Source organism: Gadus morhua, chromosome 7 (assembly GCF_902167405.1).
Source record: "Gadus morhua chromosome 7, gadMor3.0, whole genome shotgun sequence".
Taxonomy (NCBI): Eukaryota; Metazoa; Chordata; class Actinopteri; order Gadiformes; family Gadidae; genus Gadus; species Gadus morhua.
Window position 1 is genome coordinate 772,544 of NC_044054.1, and position 27,417 is coordinate 799,960.

The 27,417-nt window shown below is 48.2% G+C and overlaps 1 protein-coding gene, 6 non-coding genes and 1 pseudogene across 7 annotated transcripts; 7 read left to right on the forward strand and 1 right to left on the reverse strand.

The window, feature by feature from the left end:
• Positions 1 to 1,101: 1,101 nt before the first annotated feature.
• LOC115548015 (U6 spliceosomal RNA) lies at positions 1,102 to 1,207 on the forward strand. Its single transcript, XR_003977462.1, has one exon. It is a non-coding gene; the product is annotated as a U6 spliceosomal RNA (small nuclear RNA).
• Positions 1,208 to 3,191: 1,984 nt separating this feature from the next.
• On the forward strand, positions 3,192 to 3,266 carry LOC115548036 (uncharacterized; annotated as a pseudogene).
• A 2,757-nt stretch (positions 3,267 to 6,023) lies between these two features.
• On the reverse strand, positions 6,024 to 10,867 carry LOC115546591 (uncharacterized). Its single transcript, XM_030360196.1, has 12 exons — positions 10,515 to 10,867; positions 10,283 to 10,416; positions 10,120 to 10,185; positions 9,942 to 10,042; positions 9,388 to 9,833; positions 8,975 to 9,299; positions 8,113 to 8,881; positions 7,812 to 8,024; positions 7,416 to 7,699; positions 7,072 to 7,325; positions 6,728 to 6,979; positions 6,024 to 6,618 (listed from the first exon to the last, which is right to left on the reverse strand). The coding sequence occupies exons 1-12, from the start codon at positions 10,865 to 10,867 to the stop codon at positions 6,024 to 6,026; spliced, it is 3,792 nt and encodes a 1,263-aa protein (XP_030216056.1).
• Positions 10,868 to 14,667: 3,800 nt separating this feature from the next.
• On the forward strand, positions 14,668 to 14,773 carry LOC115548016 (U6 spliceosomal RNA). Its single transcript, XR_003977463.1, has one exon. It is a non-coding gene; the product is annotated as a U6 spliceosomal RNA (small nuclear RNA).
• A 1,990-nt stretch (positions 14,774 to 16,763) lies between these two features.
• LOC115548083 (U6 spliceosomal RNA) lies at positions 16,764 to 16,869 on the forward strand. The gene has a single exon (XR_003977511.1). It is a non-coding gene; the product is annotated as a U6 spliceosomal RNA (small nuclear RNA).
• Positions 16,870 to 18,856: 1,987 nt separating this feature from the next.
• LOC115548017 (U6 spliceosomal RNA) lies at positions 18,857 to 18,962 on the forward strand. Its single transcript, XR_003977464.1, has one exon. It is a non-coding gene; the product is annotated as a U6 spliceosomal RNA (small nuclear RNA).
• Positions 18,963 to 20,947: 1,985 nt separating this feature from the next.
• LOC115548027 (U6 spliceosomal RNA) lies at positions 20,948 to 21,054 on the forward strand. Its single transcript, XR_003977474.1, has one exon. It is a non-coding gene; the product is annotated as a U6 spliceosomal RNA (small nuclear RNA).
• A 1,991-nt stretch (positions 21,055 to 23,045) lies between these two features.
• On the forward strand, positions 23,046 to 23,151 carry LOC115548018 (U6 spliceosomal RNA). Its single transcript, XR_003977465.1, has one exon. It is a non-coding gene; the product is annotated as a U6 spliceosomal RNA (small nuclear RNA).
• The last annotated feature ends 4,266 nt before the right edge of the window (positions 23,152 to 27,417 follow it).

Genomic DNA, 27,417 nt, shown 5'->3' on the forward strand with positions numbered 1-27,417 from the left:
AGGGAAAAAGGGGTATTAACGATATTTGGTGTGGAAGGTGCTCTAGGCTACTTAGACAGGTGTGCGAAGTTTTGGAGTTCTAGCTAACTTCCTTCATATAGCTGCCGTTGACCCCCCCCCCCCCCCCCCCCCATGTACAATTTTGTGAAAATCTGACCAAGTGCGGAGGCAAAAAAGTTCACACAGAAAGTGTCTAGGAGCACGTTTTAGGCCATTTTGAGTCGTTTGTTAATGGGTTAGGGTTAGGTTAAGGGCAACTTACCACTTTTCAAAAACGTTTTTTTGGACCTAGCTCGGGCAAACAGCGGGGCGTGGGAATTCCGAGACCACCCTCGGATAGCTCTAGCCCCAGCGGACTTTTTTGGGTACTGCAATCTTGATTTTAAAATACGTAACAATATCATTCTAAACAAATACAAAATGGTCACCAAGGTCAAGGCCACCCTCCCCACACCACACTCTACAAACATTATTCGAGAGCGCCCCCTATTGGACATAAAGTATAACTTAGCAACCGTTCAGTAAATACGATCTCATTCTAAATAAATACAAAACGGTTACCAAGGTCAAGACCCCCCTCCCCACACCACACTCTACAGACATTATTCGAGAGCGCCACCTATTGGACAAGGATGCAATTCAGGTCTATAAGTAACAAGACAAGAAAATAAAATTCACAATAAGGGCTTTTGGTCTGTCATATTTTGCATATTGTAATGTAATAATAATTATAACATAACAAAGGGTTCTCGTCTTCATTTACGACGAGAACGGCCGGTCAAAAGCGTTGATTTCACGGGGATTCGATCCGACGCTTTGGGTGTCTCTGTTGTCGTTCGCTGATTGCTGGGTCGTAAAAAAAAAGAAGTTCTTTATCGACGCGACGAGTGAGGTGGGTTTTTTCCTCTTTTCTGTCGGATAAATAAAGAGAAGAACGTTCCTCAGCCACGTTATCTTTTGCGCTATCGGTCCATCGAAGCTTTCTGTTTCTCAGCAACCGCAAATCGCCCAACGTATGAATCGTCTGTTGTAGCTCCACCAGCAGATAGCGTTTGGTGTCTGAGCAGAGGTACATAGCTAACTGAGGATTAGGCAGTATTTGTGTTACTTCGGTATCACATCTACTAAAATTGGAACGATACAGAGAAGATTAGCATGGCCCCTGCGCAAGGATGACACGCAAATTCGTGAAGCGTTCTATCTTTTAAGTTTTAATTCAAAGTTTTGGAGTTCTAGCCAACTTCCTTCATATAGCTGCCATTGACACCCCCCCCCCCCCCCCCCATGTAAAATCTTGTGAAAATTTGAGCACGTGTGGAGTCAAAAAAGTTCACACAGAAAGTGTCTAGGAGCACGTTTTAGGCCATTTTGAGTCGTTTGCTAATGGGTTAGGGTTAGGTTAAGGGCAACTTACCACTTTTCAAAAACGTTTTTTTGGACCTAGCTCGGGCAAACAGCGGGGCGTGGGAATTCCGAGACCACTCTCGGATAGCTCTAGCCCCAGCGGACTTTTTTGGGTACTGCAATCTTGATTTTAAAAATTTGAAGTGAAGCGATTTAAAGGAACAGCGGAGCGTGGGAATTCTGAATAGTGCCCGTGGTAGCCCTGGGGCCCCTCTACATGCCCTAGTCCCTATTGTGGGCGATATTTTTGAAATTGGCAAATTCCTGTGTTCCATACACCGCACAACCCCAGGAAATGCTGAAACAATTACAAAATAACCTGCACCTCATACACAGCATAGTACCATGTATTTTAACGTTGTTTCGTTTTGAATAAAGCAAAAAACTTACCTTAGAGTAGTCCTCCGTCTTCGTTGGTTCATTTTGGTACGGTAACTATGAAGCAGAAGGGAGGGAATTTGGCGCCCCTAGTGGCAACTTTTTTTAACATTGGAAAACACCTAAAAGCGTTGCCATGGGAACAGGGAGAGGGGCGTGGGAACATGAACCCTATGGGGTGGTAGCTATGGATCAGGGCTACGTCTGTGCCAAGTTCTGGCCACCTGGTGGCTTGGTTTGGTATAGAAAATTGAATTTGAAATGTTCAAATTTGTGCCACTCGGCAAGGGAAAAATTTGTGCCACTCGGCGAGGGAAAAAGGGGTATTAACGATATTTGGTGTGGAAGGTGCTCTAGGCTACTTAGACAGGTGTGCGAAGTTTTGGAGTTCTAGCTAACTTCCTTCATATAGCTGCCGTTGACCCCCCCCCCCCCCCCCCATGTACAATTTTGTGAAAATCTGACCAAGTGCGGAGGCAAAAAAGTTCACACAGAAAGTGTCTAGGAGCACGTTTTAGGCCATTTTGAGTCGTTTGTTAATGGGTTAGGGTTAGGTTAAGGGCAACTTACCACTTTTCAAAAACGTTTTTTTGGACCTAGCTCGGGCAAACAGCGGGGCGTGGGAATTCCGAGACCACCCTCGGATAGCTCTAGCCCCAGCGGACTTTTTTGGGTACTGCAATCTTGATTTTAAAATACGTAACAATATCATTCTAAACAAATACAAAATGGTCACCAAGGTCAAGGCCACCCTCCCCACACCACACTCTACAAACATTATTCGAGAGCGCCCCCTATTGGACATAAAGTATAACTTAGCAACCGTTCAGTAAATACGATCTCATTCTAAATAAATACAAAACGGTTACCAAGGTCAAGACCCCCCTCCCCACACCACACTCTACAGACATTATTCGAGAGCGCCACCTATTGGACAAGGATGCAATTCAGGTCTATAAGTAACAAGACAAGAAAATAAAATTCACAATAAGGGCTTTTGGTCTGTCATATTTTGCATATTGTAATGTAATAATAATTATAACATAACAAAGGGTTCTCGTCTTCATTTACGACGAGAACGGCCGGTCAAAAGCGTTGATTTCACGGGGATTCGATCCGACGCTTTGGGTGTCTCTGTTGTCGTTCGCTGATTGCTGGGTCGTAAAAAAAAAGAAGTTCTTTATCGACGCGACGAGTGAGGTGGGTTTTTTCCTCTTTTCTGTCGGATAAATAAAGAGAAGAACGTTCCTCAGCCACGTTATCTTTTGCGCTATCGGTCCATCGAAGCTTTCTGTTTCTCAGCAACCGCAAATCGCCCAACGTATGAATCGTCTGTTGTAGCTCCACCAGCAGATAGCGTTTGGTGTCTGAGCAGAGGTACATAGCTAACTGAGGATTAGGCAGTATTTGTGTTACTTCGGTATCACATCTACTAAAATTGGAACGATACAGAGAAGATTAGCATGGCCCCTGCGCAAAGGAAGCTTACCGTTCTTCACTATCGGGGTCCGGCCCGCGGCGCAGCCGCGGGACGGACCGCTTTGGCGCCCCCTTCCGGCCACCGCACCTCTGGCCCGTCCCGGCCCCCGCGGGCACCTCGGACCGAGAATAAGTTCGGTCCGACCGGTCGAACCGACGGTTCGGGGTCGAAATTGGAACGCACCGTCTGCTTTGAGCAGAGGCCGAAATCGGAACGATCGGAACGCACAGGGTCGGGTCGGGACACGGGTGGAAACGCCCATGTCGAGGGACCGGTGCCTTTATAAACAAGCGTTCGTCTGATTCGACCCGTGTCCGTTATTGCAACGCGTCGCTTGTTTATCAAAGAGAGGCTTTATTTTCAACGCATTGCTTGTTTGTTAAAGAACGGCTTTATTTTCAATGCATCGATTGTGTGGAACGTCTCTCACGGGCGAAATCAACACACGCCAAGTCGTTCAAAGCCCGGTAGGGCGTTTATTCATTAAATAAAGGGGAAAATCAGAAATCATACGTGTGACTCCGTGAGCCACGGTGGCGTCCAGGGGAATTGTCTCTCCGGCCGGGCCGGTCTCGTCCCTGGAGGGGGAGGTCACTCCCGTCGGTGAGGCCTCTTGGGCTCCGGCTGGTGGATATCGGCGGTATACGCCATCCACCGCCTCCCCCTCGGCTTCAGGGGTTTGGGGCCGCCGCCGCCGGGTTGCCACAATTGTTTATCAAAGAAGGCTTTATTTTCAATGTGATTGCTTATTAAAGAATGGCGTTATTTTCAATGTATTGATTGTTTATCAAAGAGCGGCTTTATTTTCAATATATTGCTTGTTTATTAAAGAATGGCTTTATTTCCAATGTGTTTATTAAAGGCTTTATTTTCAATGTGATTGTTTCTTAAAGAATGGCTTTATTTTCAATGTGTTTATTAAAGGCTTTATTTTCAATGTGATTGTTTCTTAAAGAATGGCTTTATTTCGAGACGCTTTTACACTGTTTCTAATGTATTGCTTTTTTATTATTAAACTAAAAACGTTTGTTATCATTGTTGTTGTGGACTTGTTGCTTAAAGTAAAAAGAAGGGACAAGCGTGTGTAATTCAAATAGATTTATTAAATTAAAAACATGCACAACACAGGAGGGGGGTTCCCGGGGAGGAGCAGCCTCACACTCTGCCGGGGCTGTGTTCCTCTCCAGGGGCTGACACCGGGCCCTTCGCCCTCCTCTCCTCCCGCTGCTTCCTCTGCTTCCTGGTGAACGGATTTCAACATCGAATTTTAGTTCTTTAGGTAAATGCAAGCAGTTTACTTCGAAACGCATTCAGAAACAATCAATTCACCTCTTTGGCTTTCGCCTCTTGCGGTCCCTCTTCTCGGCCAGCCACAGGTCTACGCCTTTGCCGGCGTAGAGGGAGCAGAAGTTCTCCCCGTCGAACCGGCTGTGGCCAAAATCTTTCTGCGCCGGCTGGAGGCACCGCTGGCAGATCCGCAGCTTGTGCGTTTTTCTTCGAGGGGAAGAGGAGTCGCCGACCTCCTTCCTGCGGGCGATGTTCCAGAGGGTGGTCCTGGGCACCTTCCCGGCGTCCTCCGGGGCCTGTTGGCTGATTAGCCACTCACGAGCGGTGAGGCCCCCAGGGCCCGCCTCTGACTCGCAGTACGCACTGCTCTTGTACAGCGCGTGCCCCGTGTCCAGGGTCCTAGGTTGGGCGCACGTGGGGCAGGGGTCCCCCGGCTGGCATTGGGGCTTCCCCTTTTGCTCATTTAACACCCTGGTGTCCTGCCTCAGTTGCGATTTGTGGCGGCAAATGGTAACCCTGCTTGGCGTCCACCTGTGCTTCCTTTTCCTCTTTGATGGAGGAGGAGGAGCAGCAGCAGCAGCGCTGTCGGACTCTGAACACAAGGCAATATAGAACACTTTTAGTCTAGGTCAAATTAAATGGATGGATGTGCGCACACACACACACACACACACACACACACACACACACACAACAATTTAGCAAGTTAGATACACACCTTCTGGTTCCACGGCCTCTGGCTCAGGCTGCGCTCCGAGGTTGCTGTTAGTGGCTTCCATCGTAGTGTGGTTTAGAGGCATGTCCTGCAGCCCTATTTGAACCTTGTACGAGAAAGGGGTGGACCTTCACCTTCACCTGCACACGGGAGACTTTCCCGAGGCCAGCTGCCCTGTCTGATCTTTTGTCTTAGCTTGATCAGTCATCCTGATAGACAAAAGAGTCCAAGTTGGAGGTGTGAAATGAACTCAGGGTGTCGGGGGGGGGGGGGGCTCTCTGCGCTTCACTTCTAATTCCCACTGCTACTGTCATGATAGATGTGTGTGATGTGTGTGTGTCCATCATGCTGTTTGAAGTGTTGTGTGTGTGTGTGTGTATGTGTGTGGCAGTTAAAGACATGATTTAAGGAAAATACTCGGACAGCCAAAAAGGTAGCAGAAATTAATGGATGCGCATGCATGATCTGGAAAAAAGAATGACTTTTAGCAACCCTCTTTTATGTGTTGTTAATTTATACATTGTTTAACAAAGAATGGCTTTTTTTCAACCAGCTTTTAAGGTGTGTTTTCTTTTTGTGATGTGATTTGAGCAAAAATCGTTCTTTCTTCCACACAAACGACACAGAGTCTTTCGGTAACGGTAGGCTGTTTATATATATATATATACATCATTTACAATGAATGGCTGGTGGTCCCTCTACACAGCCAGCTCCACACTGCTGTGGGGGGGGGGGGGGGGGGGGGGGAGAGAGAGAATGTCAGGGTGGCGGCGGGGGGGGGGCCTCGCGGTCTCTGGCCAGCCGATCACTGCGCCACTGCTCCACCGTTCCCCCGTCGGCCCGGGCGCAAAAGGTCTCCCGCTTGTAGCGGCTGTGGCCGTTCTCCCTGGTCTTGTGCTGGCCACAGCGGCTGCAGGTAAAGCCCGAGACCTTTTTAGGGGGCTTGAGGTAGACCCCTAGCTCCCGGGCACGACGCTCCTTCTCCTCCTGGACCCTGTGCCTCCAGACAGTGGAGCGGGGCATGGCTCCAGCAATGGCGACGGCCGGAGCGGCAATGGCTGGAGCGGTGGCCGCGGCTGAGAGCGGGCTGAGGTCCGGGGGGGTGGCGGCGGCGGCACTCTGCTGCTTCACCACGAGGTCGTAGAGCTCCGGGGCCAGCGGCCCTCTGATCGTTGCCGCCAGACCAGAGGCATCCGCGGGCAGGTGGTGCTGGAGGGGCTGGTCTGGCTGCTGGGGCTGCTGCAGCAGAGTCCGTGGGGCCGACAGGGGCTCCGCTGCAGTCTGGGGAGCGCTGGGCCCCGGGACTGCGAGGGAGAGGGTGTCCCTCATCTTATTTTTTTCCCTGTTGTTTTGCCTTTCAAGAAATAGAAACAATGTGTTAATTATGACGACAAAGATATCAATCACGACGACAAACACACACACACACACTCAGTTCTGCGAGCCAAAGTATATGGACTTACCACATGGACAGGGTCCGCTGGTTCACGTCAAACAGCATGATGCGGGTGCTCGCCATGAGGGCAGGACAGTTGACCACGTTGTCCTGGATCAATTTGTAATCCCTCATGACGGCACCCCAGCGGTTGAGGCGTGCCCCGGCGATGGTCTTGGCGTCGCCGCTGTGGACGCGGCACAGCTCCAACATGATGGCCTCGACGACCCTGCTGAGGCTTGGGTACTGTGCCGCTCCCGCACCCTTACCCACGACGACACTGTAGAGAGAGAGAGAGAGCGTGTTAGTTACTGATTATAGGGGGCTGTTAAAAAAAAAAAGATTGAAGGAAATTGTTAATGCACTGCTTACCGCTTCACACTGTCCACTCCCGGGATGTGGGCGTGGCGGTTGCTGGTCTTGAACCGCCCTTTAGCCAGCCGGTCCTGGTGGCGGGGGGTGAAGGTCACCGGCGCCTTGTCCCGCTCCGTCAGCCTCTCCCAGAGAGCGATGATGCCTCTGGTCTGACGGGCGGTGACGAAGGCGTGGTGACGCAGCTCCACGAGGCCGTGGGCCAGGGCCACCGCGTGGTGGTACCCGGGCTGACCGTCCGGCCCGACGACGTCCTGAAAGAAAACGCACACACGGCACACGATGAGACGCCGCACGCAAACACCGCGGCCGATATGAAATGTGGACAGGCGACTGCCACTCACTTCCTCCTCCTCCTCCTCCTCCTCCATCTCCTCCTCCACCTCGGAATGGGGCGATCCCAAGGTGGCATCGACCTGGAGCACACCGCAGGGCTCCTGGAGCAGGGCGCTGTGGTGTGCCAGGAGACGGATCTCCTCTGGCTCCTCCTCCGGGTGCTCCTCCTCCTCCTCGAAGCCGTCATCGGCGGCGGCCTCTTCCTCCTCCTCTGCCCCATCCAGAGGTTCGGGATCCGGCTGCAGCACAGCGCCCGACTGGGAGTACAAGTACTCCACCCCTAAGAGTTCCCCTGCAGAGAGAGAGAGACACACACACACACACACACACACACACACACACACATTAGCAGATGCCACAAGAACAGCCGCAGCAAACACTCTCTGTCGCTAATCTCCATGTACCTGTGTACTCTCTGGGCTGGGTGAAGTCGTCGACCGGCTGGACCCCGTTGACCTCAGAGGCCAGCTCGTTGAAGCTGTGCTGCAGCCGGGCGCTGTAGCACCGCAGCGCCTCTCGCGGTCCTCCCTCGACTGCCGCCCTGCCGCGGTCCTCGTTCCACCGAGCCAGGCCCTCCAGCAGGTACACCTGATAGTGGACGTCACTCGAGGTGGTACCTGTACATAAAACACGAGGGGGAGAAGAGTTAGTGAAAAAGGAAAACAAACAAGCAGAACTTTGTCAACGCGGTGGAAATAGATTTACCCGGAACGAAGCGGCACTGGTGCAGGTGGAAGGACTCGAGGGAGGTGGAGCCGCGAGCGCACCGGAAGACGGGGAGCCTCACACCACCCTTGGTGATCTCTCCCGTCTTGGTGTACAGCTCCACCCCCTCTGGGTCCTGGACGCAGTCGAGGTGGCGGCGCTGCGTGCCCCAGATGTCCTCCATGCGGGCGCGGTCAATCAAAGCGACGCCCATGGTGTCCGTCACATGCCAGAAGGCGTCCAGCACCTCCTGGATGAGCCGCTCCGTCTCCGCCACACCCCTCGTACGGCGGCGACAGTGGCGAGCCAGCTCCTTGGCGGACAGCGTGACCTGGGCGTCCCTCCCCTCCGAGGACTGCTTGGCCTCCTTCAGGCGCCGCACGTCCTCGCCGTCCCACTCGAAGATGGCGAAGGACAGCCTGGCCATGAAGAGGCCGTAGAGCTGGTGGCTGTCGGTGGTGACGCCCCTCGCGAAGCGCCGCATGAGGTGCCACACGTCCAGCCGCACCACCAGCTCTTGCCACTCGTGGTACATGCCGTGCGTGGCAGAATTGCCCACGGCGGCACAGCAGTCCCGGTCGACATACAGGACCCTCGGAGGGGCCTTCCCGGCATCACGGTACCGCCGCATGAGGCCGACCGCCATGTTGGTCAGTCCCTCCCCCTCGGCCGAGGTGAGAACGGACACGAGCACCTGCCCGTACTCGTTGCCAACGTTGGTCATCCAGGCGGCAGACCCGGCGGCGGCGCCCGCGAGCTTTTTGGCGATCTGCAAGACACAAACACACGTTTAGACACACGGACGGACGGACGGCACACAGACGTCATACGAGGCGACGGCACACGGAGAGAGAAACCTCACCTTCTTGGTGGAGTCCATCTTTAGGATGTCGCCGAAGATCGACGTCACCCTGGCCTTGGTCTCGTCCAGCCTGGTCACGGCCTCCAGCACGTACACCCGACCAAACCAGGTGAGCCCGGGCACCTTGACGAAGGTCGGCAGGGACACGTCGTCCTTCTGGGTCGCTCCGGGTCCCCTCAGCTTGCGGAGCACAGAGAGGTAGGCGATGGAGCGCTGCATCCAGTCCCTGGAGTGCTGCTCCACCAGGGAGGCACGGAGGCGAGAGACGCCGTTGCCCAAGGTGCGCTCCTTGAGCATGGCTATCACCGCTCTGTCGCAGGACAACCTGGAAACAGAGAACACAGACAGTTAACCGTAGTTAACCACGAGCGACAATACGCTGGGTAAACGCAGAATGACTAAAAGTGACATACTTGTAGGTAAGAACGGCCGGGAATTGCTCGCGGTGAGCAACGTCCAGCTGCTCCAGGATGTCCTGGGACCAGCCCGCCACCTTCTTGCCGCAGGAGGGGCACTGAAGGCACTCTGTGGCCATGTAATACCACCCGCTCCTGTCCAAGACCCTCCGCACGGTCTTGTATAGGCCAGCGCCCATCAGCTTACCCCCATCGGCGGGGCACTTGAGGTGGTACGCCCACATCCGATACGGAAGCCAGAGGAAGAAGGGGCGCTGGAAGAAGGCGTGGGCAGTGGCGGGGGGCTGAGTGTAGAGGAGCCGGGCGCCTGGCGGGTACCACCACAGTCGGGGCGGTGTGGTGAGCACAGCCTTCCCGCTGCTGGGGTCCCTGTGGAACAGCGCCCGGCCCACCCACTCCTGCTGCTCTTCAGGCAGCGTCTTCCTCCAGCTGAGGGGAAGCAGCTGAAACACACACGCAGCAGACACACACAGTGAGCGGGTGTGAATGTTCAGCAGACAGGCACACATACACACACACATCATATACACACACACACACATTATACAAACCTCTTTGCCGGAGGCAGGCCTCGTGGCCATCGGTCCTGGTCCTGGACCTGGTGCTGGTCCTTCCAGCGGGGCCGCGGCCGGCGGGGCGTCCCTGGACGTGCCTGACAACCCATATCAGCGTTAGGGCGGTGCGTTACACGTGCGGTACAAGTGTATTCACATCTAAACGTATACTCACTGGGAGGGTCGACCTCGTTGGCAGCGGCGAGCAGTTCGGCGTCGGTCGGGTCAGAGTAGGAGACGCCTGCAAAGAACGACAACGAGACGACAACATGAACTGATGAAGCACTGGTGTGTTGTTAAAAGCACCTCACAGGCTGTTTTGTAGACGGTGCAGTTACCTGGCCGTGGGAGGACATGTCCTGGCTCCGGTGCTGCTGTGGGCTCAGCGTCCCGGGCCAGCACATACTGCTTCAGGGTTCCCATCCTTGACGCAGTAGCTCCCACCTTCTGCGTCCTGACCCAAGCCACATAACTGTAGTAGAGCAAAGAAAAAACACACAAAATCAGCACACACACACACACACACACACACACACACATAAAATCAACACACACACACACACTACTTACGTTCGACTCTCTTGGTCCCGCGCGCCATACAGGGACTTGTAGGTCCGGTGTGAATGCACCCCGAACCCCACCAGCGCGTCGTCCAGCCCCCTGGAAGACGCGGAGCCCTCGCACAACCTACGCCTGGCGACGGCCGTCACCATGGGTGGGAACAGCCCGGCGTAGGAGGCGAGGGCGTCCTTGTTCTCCATGAGGGGCGACTTGCTGGTGTCTCCTCCCTCTCTCTCCATCTGGTGGGACACCAAGATGGTGACGGCGTACCCCACCGCATTTCCCAGCAGCCACTGGAAAGTTTGGCCGCGGTACAGGCCAAACTGCACCTCGCTCTCCGCCAGCACAAACTCGCCCGACATGCCACCCTTCTGCAGGGCTCTGGCCCTCGCCTCGGCTCGAACCACATCACCCCTCTTCACCTGAGACCCAGTGGTAGAGGCCTGGCGTTTGCTTGCCACTGCGTCAGCGGCATCAGAGGGGCGAAGGGTGAGCTCGGAGGAAGAGGGTTCGAACCGGAAAAGGGGAGCAAAAGACATTTTCTGAAAGACAAGAAGAAACCAAACAAGTCAGTGAAGTGTATTACAATGTACTAATTGGGTGTTAAGATAACAATGTTGATAACAATGTTAATGTCAGGAGATCAGCCCATTAGGCAGGCCCGCCGCTCCCTATACGCATAGTACGCATAGTGCTTAGCGGACCAAGTACCTGGGGGGGGGGGGGGGGGGGGGCGCCAAGAATTAAGGTTTATTAAAATAAATAAATAATAACAATTACATTATTGAATTAAAAATATATATAAATTAGTCATGAAGAGGCCCACCGTTGTTTATTCTTAATTGTATAACCTATCACTCAATTTTGGCAAATTAGAGGTTTTTTTTACCCAATATACAAAAAGAGGCCTATAACCATTAGGGGTGTTATGCTAATACTGTCAACGTTAATGTCAAGAGACCATTAGGTTTAGCCTTTAACCTGTTGCTCTCCCCCCCACTATTAACACCTCTCCTATGCAAATCGCGGTTGCGTTTCAAACACCGAAATCACACATTAATAATTTCACATTTAGACCAGCCTTTATATCACAATTACACTAATGCATTTTTCACGATTTACCAGCAGCACTCGCAATGCGTTTGAATGGGAAGCGCGAGCTCCGTAGGCCTACTTTCAACAATCCGTTTTACTTATTTATAATTCGAAATTCGTCCCAGCCTTTATACCACATACACACTATGGACTCTATAGCATATAACCGAGTCGTCTGTTCGCATTTTTATGCATTTTTCACGATTTACCAGCAGCACTCGTTGAGAAGGCTAACCGTCGCGCAATGCGTTTGAATGGGAAGCGGGAAGCTCCGTACTTTCAACAATTCGTTTTACTCATTTATAATTCGAAATTCGTCCCAGCCTTTATACCACATACACACTATGGTCTATAGAATATAACCGAGTCGTCTGTTCGCATTTTTATGCATTTTTCACGATTTACCAGCAGCACTCGTTGAGAAGGCTAACCGTCGCGCAATGCGTTTGAATGGGAAGCGGGAAGCTCCGTACTTTCAACAATTCGTTTTACTCATTTATAATTCGAAATTCGTCCCAGCCTTTATACCACATACACACTATGGTCTATAGAATATAACCGAGTCGTCTGTTCGCATTTTTATGCATTTTTCACGATTTACCAGAAGCATTCGCCGCGCCATTCGTTTGAATGGGAAGCGCGAAGCACCGTACTTTCAACAATATTTATAATTCGGAATTAGTCCCAGCCTTTATACCACATATAACAGAGTCGTCTATTCACGTTTTAATGCAGTTTCCACGATTCTAGTCATTTACTTACGTGATGGTAGTGAACGAAAACTAGTGACGGTTGAAAACTGTCAAAGTAATGACATTTTTTCGGCTGGAGGAGCTTATGATAACTTGCGCTCCCCGCCGGCAGCCAATCACGGCTCATGACGTAAATGAAACAGTCCAATCAAACCATGCGTGGTTTTGGCCCAGTAAATGAAACAGACCAATCAGACAGGAGTGGTTTTTCCGCCAGGGCGGGGGAGGGCGGGGGAGCAAGTGAAACAAGTGAAACACAAGTGTAGAGCACAACGACATTCCGGTGGCGCAAGGATGACACGCAAATTCGTGAAGCGTTCTATCTTTTAAGTTTTAATTCAAAGTTTTGGAGTTCTAGCCAACTTCCTTCATATAGCTGCCATTGACACCCCCCCCCCCCCCCCCCCCCATGTAAAATCTTGTGAAAATTTGAGCACGTGTGGAGTCAAAAAAGTTCACACAGAAAGTGTCTAGGAGCACGTTTTAGGCCATTTTGAGTCGTTTGCTAATGGGTTAGGGTTAGGTTAAGGGCAACTTACCACTTTTCAAAAACGTTTTTTTGGACCTAGCTCGGGCAAACAGCGGGGCGTGGGAATTCCGAGACCACTCTCGGATAGCTCTAGCCCCAGCGGACTTTTTTGGGTACTGCAATCTTGATTTTAAAAATTTGAAGTGAAGCGATTTAAAGGAACAGCGGAGCGTGGGAATTCTGAATAGTGCCCGTGGTAGCCCTGGGGCCCCTCTACACGCCCTAGTCCCTATTGTGGGCGATATTTTTGAAATTGGCAAATTCCTGTGTTCCATACACCGCACAACCCCAGGAAATGCTGAAACAATTACAAAATAACCTGCACCTCATACACAGCATAGTACCATGTATTTTAACGTTGTTTCGTTTTGAATAAAGCAAAAAACTTACCTTAGAGTAGTCCTCCGTCTTCGTTGGTTCATTTTGGTACGGTAACTATGAAGCAGAAGGGAGGGAATTTGGCGCCCCTAGTGGCAACTTTTTTTAACATTGGAAAACACCTAAAAGCGTTGCCATGGGAACAGGGAGAGGGGCGTGGGAACATGAACCCTATGGGGTGGTAGCTATGGATCAGGGCTACGTCTGTGCCAAGTTCTGGCCACCTGGTGGCTTGGTTTGGTATAGAAAATTGAATTTGAAATGTTCAAATTTGTGCCACTCGGCAAGGGAAAAATTTGTGCCACTCGGCGAGGGAAAAAGGGGTATTAACGATATTTGGTGTGGAAGGTGCTCTAGGCTACTTAGACAGGTGTGCGAAGTTTTGGAGTTCTAGCTAACTTCCTTCATATAGCTGCCGTTGACCCCCCCCCCCCCCCCCATGTACAATTTTGTGAAAATCTGACCAAGTGCGGAGGCAAAAAAGTTCACACAGAAAGTGTCTAGGAGCACGTTTTAGGCCATTTTGAGTCGTTTGTTAATGGGTTAGGGTTAGGTTAAGGGCAACTTACCACTTTTCAAAAACGTTTTTTTGGACCTAGCTCGGGCAAACAGCGGGGCGTGGGAATTCCGAGACCACCCTCGGATAGCTCTAGCCCCAGCGGACTTTTTTGGGTACTGCAATCTTGATTTTAAAATACGTAACAATATCATTCTAAACAAATACAAAATGGTCACCAAGGTCAAGGCCACCCTCCCCACACCACACTCTACAAACATTATTCGAGAGCGCCCCCTATTGGACATAAAGTATAACTTAGCAACCGTTCAGTAAATACGATCTCATTCTAAATAAATACAAAACGGTTACCAAGGTCAAGACCCCCCTCCCCACACCACACTCTACAGACATTATTCGAGAGCGCCACCTATTGGACAAGGATGCAATTCAGGTCTATAAGTAACAAGACAAGAAAATAAAATTCACAATAAGGGCTTTTGGTCTGTCATATTTTGCATATTGTAATGTAATAATAATTATAACATAACAAAGGGTTCTCGTCTTCATTTACGACGAGAACGGCCGGTCAAAAGCGTTGATTTCACGGGGATTCGATCCGACGCTTTGGGTGTCTCTGTTGTCGTTCGCTGATTGCTGGGTCGTAAAAAAAAAGAAGTTCTTTATCGACGCGACGAGTGAGGTGGGTTTTTTCCTCTTTTCTGTCGGATAAATAAAGAGAAGAACGTTCCTCAGCCACGTTATCTTTTGCGCTATCGGTCCATCGAAGCTTTCTGTTTCTCAGCAACCGCAAATCGCCCAACGTATGAATCGTCTGTTGTAGCTCCACCAGCAGATAGCGTTTGGTGTCTGAGCAGAGGTACATAGCTAACTGAGGATTAGGCAGTATTTGTGTTACTTCGGTATCACATCTACTAAAATTGGAACGATACAGAGAAGATTAGCATGGCCCCTGCGCAAGGATGACACGCAAATTCGTGAAGCGTTCTATCTTTTAAGTTTTAATTCAAAGTTTTGGAGTTCTAGCCAACTTCCTTCATATAGCTGCCATTGACACCCCCCCCCCCCCCCCCCCCCCCCCCCATGTAAAATCTTGTGAAAATTTGAGCACGTGTGGAGTCAAAAAAGTTCACACAGAAAGTGTCTAGGAGCACGTTTTAGGCCATTTTGAGTCGTTTGCTAATGGGTTAGGGTTAGGTTAAGGGCAACTTACCACTTTTCAAAAACGTTTTTTTGGACCTAGCTCGGGCAAACAGCGGGGCGTGGGAATTCCGAGACCACTCTCGGATAGCTCTAGCCCCAGCGGACTTTTTTGGGTACTGCAATCTTGATTTTAAAAATTTGAAGTGAAGCGATTTAAAGGAACAGCGGAGCGTGGGAATTCTGAATAGTGCCCGTGGTAGCCCTGGGGCCCCTCTACATGCCCTAGTCCCTATTGTGGGCGATATTTTTGAAATTGGCAAATTCCTGTGTTCCATACACCGCACAACCCCAGGAAATGCTGAAACAATTACAAAATAACCTGCACCTCATACACAGCATAGTACCATGTATTTTAACGTTGTTTCGTTTTGAATAAAGCAAAAAACTTACCTTAGAGTAGTCCTCCGTCTTCGTTGGTTCATTTTGGTACGGTAACTATGAAGCAGAAGGGAGGGAATTTGGCGCCCCTAGTGGCAACTTTTTTTAACATTGGAAAACACCTAAAAGCGTTGCCATGGGAACAGGGAGAGGGGCGTGGGAACATGAACCCTATGGGGTGGTAGCTATGGATCAGGGCTACGTCTGTGCCAAGTTCTGGCCACCTGGTGGCTTGGTTTGGTATAGAAAATTGAATTTGAAATGTTCAAATTTGTGCCACTCGGCAAGGGAAAAATTTGTGCCACTCGGCGAGGGAAAAAGGGGTATTAACGATATTTGGTGTGGAAGGTGCTCTAGGCAACTTAGACAGGTGTGCGAAGTTTTGGAGTTCTAGCTAACTTCCTTCATATAGCGGCCGTTGACCCCCCCCCCCCCCCATGTACAATTTTGTGAAAATCTGACCAAGTGCGGAGTCAAAAAAGTTCACACAGAAAGTGTCTAGGAGCACGTTTTAGGCCATTTTGAGTCGTTTGTTAATGGGTTAGGGTTAGGTTAAGGGCAACTTACCACTTTTCAAAAACGTTTTTTTGGACCTAGCTCGGGCAAACAGCGGGGCGTGGGAATTCCGAGACCACCCTCGGATAGCTCTAGCCCCAGCGGACTTTTTTGGGTACTGCAATCTTGATTTTAAAATACGTAACAATATCATTCTAAACAAATACAAAATGGTCACCAAGGTCAAGGCCACCCTCCCCACACCACACTCTACAAACATTATTCGAGAGCGCCCCCTATTGGACATAAAGTATAACTTAGCAACCGTTCAGTAAATACGATCTCATTCTAAATAAATACAAAACGGTTACCAAGGTCAAGACCCCCCTCCCCACACCACACTCTACAGACATTATTCGAGAGCGCCACCTATTGGACAAGGATGCAATTCAGGTCTATAAGTAACAAGACAAGAAAATAAAATTCACAATAAGGGCTTTTGGTCTGTCATATTTTGCATATTGTAATGTAATAATAATTATAACATAACAAAGGGTTCTCGTCTTCATTTACGACGAGAACGGCCGGTCAAAAGCGTTGATTTCACGGGGATTCGATCCGACGCTTTGGGTGTCTCTGTTGTCGTTCGCTGATTGCTGGGTCGTAAAAAAAAAGAAGTTCTTTATCGACGCGACGAGTGAGGTGGGTTTTTTCCTCTTTTCTGTCGGATAAATAAAGAGAAGAACGTTCCTCAGCCACGTTATCTTTTGCGCTATCGGTCCATCGAAGCTTTCTGTTTCTCAGCAACCGCAAATCGCCCAACGTATGAATCGTCTGTTGTAGCTCCACCAGCAGATAGCGTTTGGTGTCTGAGCAGAGGTACATAGCTAACTGAGGATTAGGCAGTATTTGTGTTACTTCGGTATCACATCTACTAAAATTGGAACGATACAGAGAAGATTAGCATGGCCCCTGCGCAAGGATGACACGCAAATTCGTGAAGCGTTCTATCTTTTAAGTTTTAATTCAAAGTTTTTGAGTTCTAGCCAACTTCCTTCATATAGCTGCCATTGACACCCCCCCCCCCCCCCCCCCCCATGTAAAATCTTGTGAAAATTTGAGCACGTGTGGAGTCAAAAAAGTTCACACAGAAAGTGTCTAGGAGCACGTTTTAGGCCATTTTGAGTCGTTTGCTAATGGGTTAGGGTTAGGTTAAGGGCAACTTACCACTTTTCAAAAACGTTTTTTTGGACCTAGCTCGGGCAAACAGCGGGGCGTGGGAATTCCGAGACCACTCTCGGATAGCTCTAGCCCCAGCGGACTTTTTTGGGTACTGCAATCTTGATTTTAAAAATTTGAAGTGAAGCGATTTAAAGGAACAGCGGAGCGTGGGAATTCTGAATAGTGCCCGTGGTAGCCCTGGGGCCCCTCTACATGCCCTAGTCCCTATTGTGGGCGATATTTTTGAAATTGGCAAATTCCTGTGTTCCATACACCGCACAACCCCAGGAAATGCTGAAACAATTACAAAATAACCTGCACCTCATACACAGCATAGTACCATGTATTTTAACGTTGTTTCGTTTTGAATAAAGCAAAAAACTTACCTTAGAGTAGTCCTCCGTCTTCGTTGGTTCATTTTGGTACGGTAACTATGAAGCAGAAGGGAGGGAATTTGGCGCCCCTAGTGGCAACTTTTTTTAACATTGGAAAACACCTAAAAGCGTTGCCATGGGAACAGGGAGAGGGGCGTGGGAACATGAACCCTATGGGGTGGTAGCTATGGATCAGGGCTACGTCTGTGCCAAGTTCTGGCCACCTGGTGGCTTGGTTTGGTATAGAAAATTGAATTTGAAATGTTCAAATTTGTGCCACTCGGCAAGGGAAAAATTTGTGCCACTCGGCGAGGGAAAAAGGGGTATTAACGATATTTGGTGTGGAAGGTGCTCTAGGCTACTTAGACAGGTGTGCGAAGTTTTGGAGTTCTAGCTAACTTCCTTCATATAGCTGCCGTTGACCCCCCCCCCCCCCCCATGTACAATTTTGTGAAAATCTGACCAAGTGCGGAGGCAAAAAAGTTCACACAGAAAGTGTCTAGGAGCACGTTTTAGGCCATTTTGAGTCGTTTGTTAATGGGTTAGGGTTAGGTTAAGGGCAACTTACCACTTTTCAAAAACGTTTTTTTGGACCTAGCTCGGGCAAACAGCGGGGCGTGGGAATTCCGAGACCACCCTCGGATAGCTCTAGCCCCAGCGGACTTTTTTGGGTACTGCAATCTTGATTTTAAAATACGTAACAATATCATTCTAAACAAATACAAAATGGTCACCAAGGTCAAGGCCACCCTCCCCACACCACACTCTACAAACATTATTCGAGAGCGCCCCCTATTGGACATAAAGTATAACTTAGCAACCGTTCAGTAAATACGATCTCATTCTAAATAAATACAAAACGGTTACCAAGGTCAAGACCCCCCTCCCCACACCACACTCTACAGACATTATTCGAGAGCGCCACCTATTGGACAAGGATGCAATTCAGGTCTATAAGTAACAAGACAAGAAAATAAAATTCACAATAAGGGCTTTTGGTCTGTCATATTTTGCATATTGTAATGTAATAATAATTATAACATAACAAAGGGTTCTCGTCTTCATTTACGACGAGAACGGCCGGTCAAAAGCGTTGATTTCACGGGGATTCGATCCGACGCTATTGGGTGTCTCTGTTGTCGTTCGCTGATTGCTGGGTCGTAAAAAAAAAGAAGTTCTTTATCGACGCGACGAGTGAGGTGGGTTTTTTCCTCTTTTCTGTCGGATAAATAAAGAGAAGAACGTTCCTCAGCCACGTTATCTTTTGCGCTATCGGTCCATCGAAGCTTTCTGTTTCTCAGCAACCGCAAATCGCCCAACGTATGAATCGTCTGTTGTAGCTCCACCAGCAGATAGCGTTTGGTGTCTGAGCAGAGGTACATAGCTAACTGAGGATTAGGCAGTAATTTGTGTTACTTCGGTATCACATCTACTAAAATTGGAACGATACAGAGAAGATTAGCATGGCCCCTGCGCAAGGATGACACGCAAATTCGTGAAGCGTTCTATCTTTTAAGTTTTAATTCAAAGTTTTGGAGTTCTAGCCAACTTCCTTCATATAGCTGCCATTGACCCCCCCCCCCCCCCCCCCCCCCATTGTAAAATCTTGTGAAAATTTGAGCACGTGTGGAGTCAAAAAAGTTCACACAGAAAGTGTCTAGGAGCACGTTTTAGGCCATTTTGAGTCGTTTGCTAATGGGTTAGGGTTAGGTTAAGGGCAACTTACCACTTTTCAAAAACGTTTTTTTGGACCTAGCTCGGGCAAACAGCGGGGCGTGGGAATTCCGAGACCACTCTCGGATAGCTCTAGCCCCAGCGGACTTTTTTGGGTACTGCAATCTTGATTTTAAAAATTTGAAGTGAAGCGATTTAAAGGAACAGCGGAGCGTGGGAATTCTGAATAGTGCCCGTGGTAGCCCTGGGGCCCCTCTACATGCCCTAGTCCCTATTGTGGGCGATATTTTTGAAATTGGCAAATTCCTGTGTTCCATACACCGCACAACCCCAGGAAATGCTGAAACAATTACAAAATAACCTGCACCTCATACACAGCATAGTACCATGTATTTTAACGTTGTTTCGTTTTGAATAAAGCAAAAAACTTACCTTAGAGTAGTCCTCCGTCTTCGTTGGTTCATTTGGTACGGTAACTATGAAGCAGAAGGGAGGGAATTTGGCGCCCCTAGTGGCAACTTTTTTAACATTGGAAAACACCTAAAAGCGTTGGCCATGGGAACAGGGAGAGGGGCGTGGGAACATGAACCCTATGGGGTGGTAGCTATGGATCAGGGCTACGTCTGTGCCAAGTTCTGGCCACCTGGTGGCTTGGTTTGGTATAGAAAATTGAATTTGAAATGTTCAAATTTGTGCCACTCGGCAAGGGAAAAAATTTGTGCCACTCGGCGAGGGAAAAAAGGGGTATTAACGATATTTGGTGTGGAAGGTGCTCTAGGCTCCTTAGACAGGTGTGCGAAGTTTTGGAGTTCTAGCTAACTTCCTTCATATAGCTGCCGTTGACACCCCCCCCCCCATGTACAATTTTGTGAAAATCTGACCAAGTGCGGAGTCAAAAAAGTTCACACAGAAAGTGTCTAGGAGCACGTTTTAGGCCATTTTGAGTCGTTTGTTAATGGGTTAGGGTTAGGTTAAGGGCAACTTACCACTTTTCAAAAACGTTTTTTTTGGACCTAGCTCGGGCAAACAGCGGGGCGTGGGAATTCCGAGACCACCCTCGGATAGCTCTAGCCCCAGCGGACTTTTTTGGGTACTGCAATCTTGATTTTAAAATACGTAACAATATCATTCTAAACAAATACAAAATGGTCACCAAGGTCAAGGCCACCCTCCCCACACCACACTCTACAAACATTATTCGAGAGCGCCCCCTATTGGACATAAAGTATAACTTAGCAACCGTTAAGTAAATACGATCTCATTCTAAATAAATACAAAACGGTTACCAAGGTCAAGACCCCCCTCCCCACACCACACTCTACAGACATTATTCGAGAGCGCCACCTATTGGACAAGGATGCAATTCAGGTCTATAAGTAACAAGACAAGAAAATAAAATTCACAATAAGGGCTTTTGGTCTGTCATATTTTGCATATTGTAATGTAATAATAATTATAAATAACAAAGGGTTCTCGTCTTCATTTAACGACGAGAACGGCCGGTCAAAAGCGTTGATTTCACGGGGATTCGATCCGACGCTTATGGGTGTCTCTGTTGTCGTTCGCTGATTGCTGGGTCGTAAAAAAAAAGAAGTTCTTTATCGACGCGACGAGTGAGGTGGGTTTTTTCCTCTTTTCTGTCGGATAAATAAAGAGAAGAACGTTCCTCAGCCACGTTATCTTTTGCGCTATCGGTCCATCGAAGCTTTCTGTTTCTCAGCAACCGCAAATCGCCCAACGTATGAATCGTCTGTTGTAGCTCCACCAGCAGATAGCGTTTGGTGTCTGAGCAGAGGTACATAGCTAACTGAGGATTAGGCAGTATTGTGTTACTTCGGTATCACATCTACTAAAATTGGAACGATACAGAGAAGATTAGCATGGCCCCTGCGCAAGGATGACACGCAAAATTCGTGAAGCGTTCTATCTTTTAAGTTTTAATTCAAAGTTTTGGAGTTCTAGCCAACTTCCTTCATATAGCTGCCATTGACCCCCCCCCCCCCCCCCCCCCCCCCCCATGTAAAATCTTGTGAAAATTTGAGCACGTGTGGAGTCAAAAAGTTCACACAGAAAGTGTCTAGGAGCACGTTTTAGGCCATTTTGAGTCGTTTGCTAATGGGTTAGGGTTAGGTTAAGGGCAACTTACCACTTTTCAAAAACGTTTTTTTGGACCTAGCTCGGGCAAACAGCGGGGCGTGGGAATTCCGAGACCACTCTCGGATAGCTCTAGCCCCAGCGGACTTTTTTGGGTACTGCAATCTTGATTTTAAAAATTTGAAGTGAAGCGATTTAAAGGAACAGCGGAGCGTGGGAATTCTGAATAGTGCCCGTGGTAGCCCTGGGGCCCCTCTACACGCCCTAGTCCCTATTGTGGGCGATATTTTTGAAATTGGCAAATTCCTGTGTTTCCATACACCGCACAACCCCCAGGAAATGCTGAAACAATTACAAAATAACCTGCACCTCATACACAGCATAGTACCATGTATTTTAACAGTTGTTTCGTTTTGAATAAAGCAAAAAACTTACCTTAGAGTAGTCCTCCGTCTTCGTTGGTTCATTTTGGTACGGTAACTATGAAGCAGAAGGGAGGGAATTTGGCGCCCCTAGTGGCAACTTTTTTTAACATTGGAAAACACCTAAAAGCGTTGCCATGGGAACAGGGAGAGGGGCGTGGGAACATGAACCCTATGGGGTGGTAGCTATGGATCAGGGCTACGTCTGTGCCAAGGTTCTGGCCACCTGGTGGCTTGGTTTGGTATAGAAAATTGAATTTGAAATGTTCAAATTTGTGCCACTCGGCAAGGGAAAAATTTGTGCCACTCGGCGAGGGAAAAAAGGGGTATTAACGATATTTGGTGTGGAAGGTGCTCTAGGCTACTTAGACAGGTGTGCGAAGTTTTGGAGTTCTAGCTAACTTCCTTCATATAGCTGCCGTTGACCCCCCCCCCCCCCCATGTACAATTTTGTGAAAATCTGACCAAGTGCGGAGGCAAAAAAGTTCACACAGAAAGTGTCTAGGAGCACGTTTTAGGCCATTTTGAGTCGTTTGTTAATGGGTTAGGGTTAGGTTAAGGGCAACTTACCACTTTTCAAAAACGTTTTTTGGACCTAGCTCGGGCAAAACAGCGGGGCGTGGGAATTCCGAGACCACCCTCGATAGCTCTAGCCCCAGCGGACTTTTTTGGGTACTGGCAATCTTGATTTTAAAATACGTAACAATATCATTCTAAACAAATACAAAATGGTCACCAAGGTCAAGGCCACCCTCCCCACACCACACTCTACAAACATTATTCGAGAGCGCCCCCTATTGGACATAAAGTATAACTTAGCAACCGTTAAGTAAATACGATCTCATTCTAAATAAATACAAAACGGTTACCAAGGTCAAGACCCCCTCCCCCACACCACACTCTACAGACATTATTCGAGAGCGCCACCTATTGGACAAGGATGCAATTCAGGTCTATAAGTAACAAGACAAGAAAATAAAATTCACAATAAGGGCTTTTGGTCTGTCATATTTTGCATATTGTAATGTAATAATAATTATAACATAACAAAGGGTTCTCGTCTTCATTTACGACGAGAACGGCCGGTCAAAAGCGTTGATTTCACGGGATTCGATCCGACGCTTTGGGTGTCTCTGTTGTCGTTCGCTGATTGCTGGGTCGTAAAAAAAAAGAAGTTCTTTATCGACGCGACGAGTGAGGTGGGTTTTTTCCTCTTTTCTGTCGGATAAATAAAGAGAAGAACGTTCCTCAGCCACGTTATCTTTTGCGCTATCGGTCCATCGAAGCTTTCTGTTTCTCAGCAACCGCAAATCGCCCAACGTATGAATCGTCTGTTGTAGCTCCACCAGCAGATAGCGTTTGGTGTCTGAGCAGAGGTACATAGCTAACTGAGGATTAGGCAGTAATTGTGTTACTTCGGTATCACATCTACTAAAATTGGAACGATACAGAGAAGATTAGCATGGCCCCTGCGCAAGGATGACACGCAAATTCGTGAAGCGTTCTATCTTTTAAGTTTTAATTCAAAGTTTTGGAGTTCTAGCCAACTTCCTTCATATAGCTGCCATTGACACCCCCCCCCCCCCCCCCCCATTGTAAAATCTTGTGAAAATTTGAGCACGTGTGGAGTCAAAAAAGTTCACACAGAAAGTGTCTAGGAGCACGTTTTAGGCCATTTTGAGTCGTTTGCTAATGGGTTAGGGTTAGGTTAAGGGCAACTTACCACTTTTCAAAAACGTTTTTTTGGACCTAGCTCGGGCAAACAGCGGGGCGTGGGAATTCCGAGACCACTCTCGGATAGCTCTAGCCCCAGCGGACTTTTTTGGGTACTGCAATCTTGATTTAAAAATTTGAAGTGAAGCGATTTAAAGGAACAGCGGAGCGTGGGAATTCTGAATAGTGCCCGTGGTAGCTCTGGGGCCCCTCTACATGCCCTAGTCCCTATTGTGGGCGATATTTTTGAAATTGGCAAATTCCTGTGTTCCATACACCGCACAACCCCAGGAAATGCTGAAACAATTACAAAATAACCTGCACCTCATACACAGCATAGTACCATGTATTTTAACATTGTTTCGTTTTGAATAAAGCAAAAAACTTACCTTAGAGTAGTCCTCCGTCTTCGTTGGTTCATTTTGGTACGGTAACTATGAAGCAGAAGGGAGGGAATTTGGCGCCCCTAGTGGCAACTTTTTTTAACATTGGAAAACACCTAAAAGCGTTGCCATGGGAACAGGGAGAGGGGCGTGGGAACATGAACCCTATGGGGTGGTAGCTATGGATCAGGGCTACGTCTGTGCCAAGTTCTGGCCACCTGGTGGCTTGGTTTGGTATAGAAAATTGAATTTGAAATGTTCAAATTTGTGCCACTCGGCAAGGGAAAAATTTGTGCCACTCGGCGAGGGAAAAAGGGGTATTAACGATATTTGGTGTGGAAGGTGCTCTAGGCTCCTTAGACAGGTGTGCGAAGTTTTGGAGTTCTAGCTAACTTCCTTCATATAGCTGCCGTTGACCCCCCCCCCCCCCATGTACAATTTTGTGAAAATCTGACCAAGTGCGGAGTCAAAAAAGTTCACACAGAAAGTGTCTAGGAGCACGTTTTAGGCCATTTTGAGTCGTTTGTTAATGGGTTAGGGTTAGGTTAAGGGCAACTTACCACTTTTCAAAAACGTTTTTTTGGACCTAGCTCGGGCAAACAGCGGGGCGTGGGAATTCCGAGACCACCCTCGGATAGCTCTAGCCCCAGCGGACTTTTTTGGGTACTGCAATCTTGATTTTAAAAATTTGAAGTGAAGCGATTTAAAGGAACAGCGGAGCGTTGGAATTCTGACTAGTGCCCGTGGTAGCCCTGGGGCCCCTCTACATGCCCTAGTCCCTAATGTGGGCGATATTTTTGAAATTGGCAAATTCCTGTGTTCCATACACCGCACAACCCCAGGAAATGCTAAAACAATTACAAAATTACCTGCACCTCATACACAGCATAGTACCAGGTATTTTAACATTGTTTAGTTTTGATTAAAGGAAAAAACTTACCATAGAGTAGTCCTCCGTCTTCGTTGGTTCATTTTCGTACGGTAACTATGAAGCAGAAGGGAGGGAATTGTAACTAACGCGTGTGAGAGAAATACCGTAGAGCTACTTCGAGCCCCAGGCTCTCTGCGGGTCTGGCTATCAGCTCTGCACTCCAATCTCTCTGTCGAGCTTGATAGGGTCAAGTGGGCGTGGCCGGTGCGACATAATAGTTCCTCCCTCCACGCTTGTCTAAAGGTGCTGCCATCTGTGCCTGGAGTAGTTATTGCAGCTGATGTGTTCGATCCTGCTTCCTAGTGGCTATGTGAGGGTTGTGCAGCTTATGTGTTCGATCCTGCTTCCCAGCGGCTATGTGGGGGCAGCTTATGTGCTTAAAATACGTAACAATATCATTCTAAACAAATACAAAATGGTCACCAAATACAAAATGGCAGTCATGAGGCAAGATGTAACCCGTGTTACATTGCTTGCAGATGGGGACCGTCCTGGAGTCTAGGGCTGGCCCGAATGCCATTTTTCAGGCTCCGAATACTCGTTGGTTTTTCCGAGCGAATATTTGGATGCTCATTCCAGAAAAAAAACACCATTAAAAACAACATAAATAATCCCTATATACTCCCTGGAACTGATTTTGACAGTATCTGTATATTTTGTTGAAGATTTAATAGCTTTTGAACGTTAATTAATAGGCCTAAGTAGGAACGTCCGCCGGCGCCCGACTATCTGCGAAATGCGGACGTCGTTGAGGTACGCCGCACGCGGACGTAATTGAGGCCCACGCTGTTGGTGGGCGGGGATTACCAATTTTTCAGTGCTACGGCTCACGCCTAGGGATAACCCAATAGCGATAGCCTTAAAAGGCGAAGCCTATACGACATAGAACTCTCGGGTACGTCCCATAATCCATCAAGAACCCTTTCTTCATATAAGGTTTCCATGGTTGGTTTACCCGCATAGTTGTTCATCCTTATTCTTCGTTGTTCGGTTGGCGTCCGGATAGGCAAGATTTTTCGTTGTTCGGTTGGTGTTAAGCTAGGCAAGATTTTTCATTGTTCGGATGACGTTAAAATAGGCAAGATTTTTCGTTGTTGGGTTAAGGTTAGGGAATAAGGATAAAGGATTAAGGCCACGTTTATACGTAGCAGGGTATTTATAGAAACAAATATTTTCCCCCCTCCGTTTTCAAAAATAACATTGTGCACACAACATCGTTTTCAAAAAAGTTGTCGTTTACATCAAAACGCATAAATACGCCGTTGGGACATTATAACTATGCCAAACCTATGGGTGGCAGTGTAGGGAGAAGGATAAAGCCATGCAAGCCAATCAGAATCCTCAGAATCAACAACAACGAATAACACGAGCGTCTTCCTGTAACAAACAAACTGTAAACATAGGGCGCTCATATGACGTTAAGCATTTCCTGGCGCATAATGTGACGTTTCAGAACCTAAAACCCCGTTTCTATCCGTTGACACGACAACACGTAACCGGCGTTTTCAGAAATCTCCACTTTGGCCGGAGTTTTTATAAATGATCGTTTTCTGTGACAAAAACTGTTTTCGTGTAAATGAGAGGCCAAACCGTGTGAAAATATCTGCGTTTTCCCTTTGTGTAAACGGAGCCTTAGATTTAGGTCAGTGGTCGGGATAAAGACTCGGGTTAAGGTTAGGGAATAAGGCTAAAGGTTAAGGTTAGGATTAAGATAAGTGGTTGGAATCAATAAATTCGCTAAAAGGGCTAAATACTAGGTCCGGGTTCACCCTCGGCCTAGTCCCTAATGTGGGCCAAAATTTGGAAATTTGCAAATTCCTGTGTTCCATACACCGCACAACCCCAGGAAATGCTAAAACAATTACAAAATTACCTGCACCTCATACACAGCATAGTACCAGGTATTTTAACATTGTTTAGTTTTGATTAAAGGAAAAAACTTACCATAGAGTAGTCCTCCGTCTTCTTTGGTTCATTTTGGTACGGTAACTATGAAGCAGAAGGGAGGGAATTGTATCTAACGCGTGTGAGAGAAATACCGTAGAGCTACTTCGAGCCCCAGGCTCTCTGCGGGTCTGGCTATCAGCTCTGCACTCCAATCTCTTTGTCGAGCTTGATAGGGTCAAGTGGGCATGGCCGGTGCGACGTAATAGTTCCTCCCTCCACGCTTGTCTAAAGGTGCTGCCATCTGTGGCTGGAGTAGTTATTGCAGCTGATGTGTTCGATCCTGCTTCCTAGTGGCTATGTGAGGGTTGTGCAGCTTGTGTGTTCGATCCTGCTTCCCAGCGGCTATGTGGGGGCAGCTTATGTGCTTAAAATACGTAACAATATCATTCTAAACAAATACAAAATGGTCACCAAATACAAAATGGCCGTCATGAGGCAAGATGTAACCCGTGTTACATTGCTTGCAGATGGTGACCGTCCTGGTGTCTGTTACGTATTTTAAGAACATAAGCTGCCTCCACATAGCCTCTAGGAAGCAGATTAAAACACACAAGCTGTATTACCCTCACAGAACCACTAGGAAGCAGGACCAAACATATAAGCCATAAATACTATACACAGCCACAAGGGGAGCAGGACCTTACTGAAGGCTGCAATAGCTGCCTTTATTAAATAATTATATTCAAGGAGCAAGGGGCCAGAAGTGTGTTTTTTATGGGACTGTAGATAGAAGGTATCCACTCCCGTCTAGATCTAATGTTTGTACCGTGTTGGAGACATATTACATGTGCTGAGTAGTTCTTCAA

Coding starts and splice junctions, on each gene's coding strand:
- LOC115546591 (XM_030360196.1), bottom strand. CDS start 10,867: ATGTCGGGCGAGTTTGTGCTGGCGGAGAGCGAGGTGCAGTTTGGCCTG. Junction 8,025..8,112: donor CCAGTGCCGCTTCGTTCCGG/GTAAATCTATTT, acceptor TTTTATGTACAG/GTACCACCTCGAGTGACGTC. Junction 7,700..7,811: donor CCAGCCCAGAGAGTACACAG/GTACATGGAGAT, acceptor CTCTCTCTGCAG/GGGAACTCTTAGGGGTGGAG.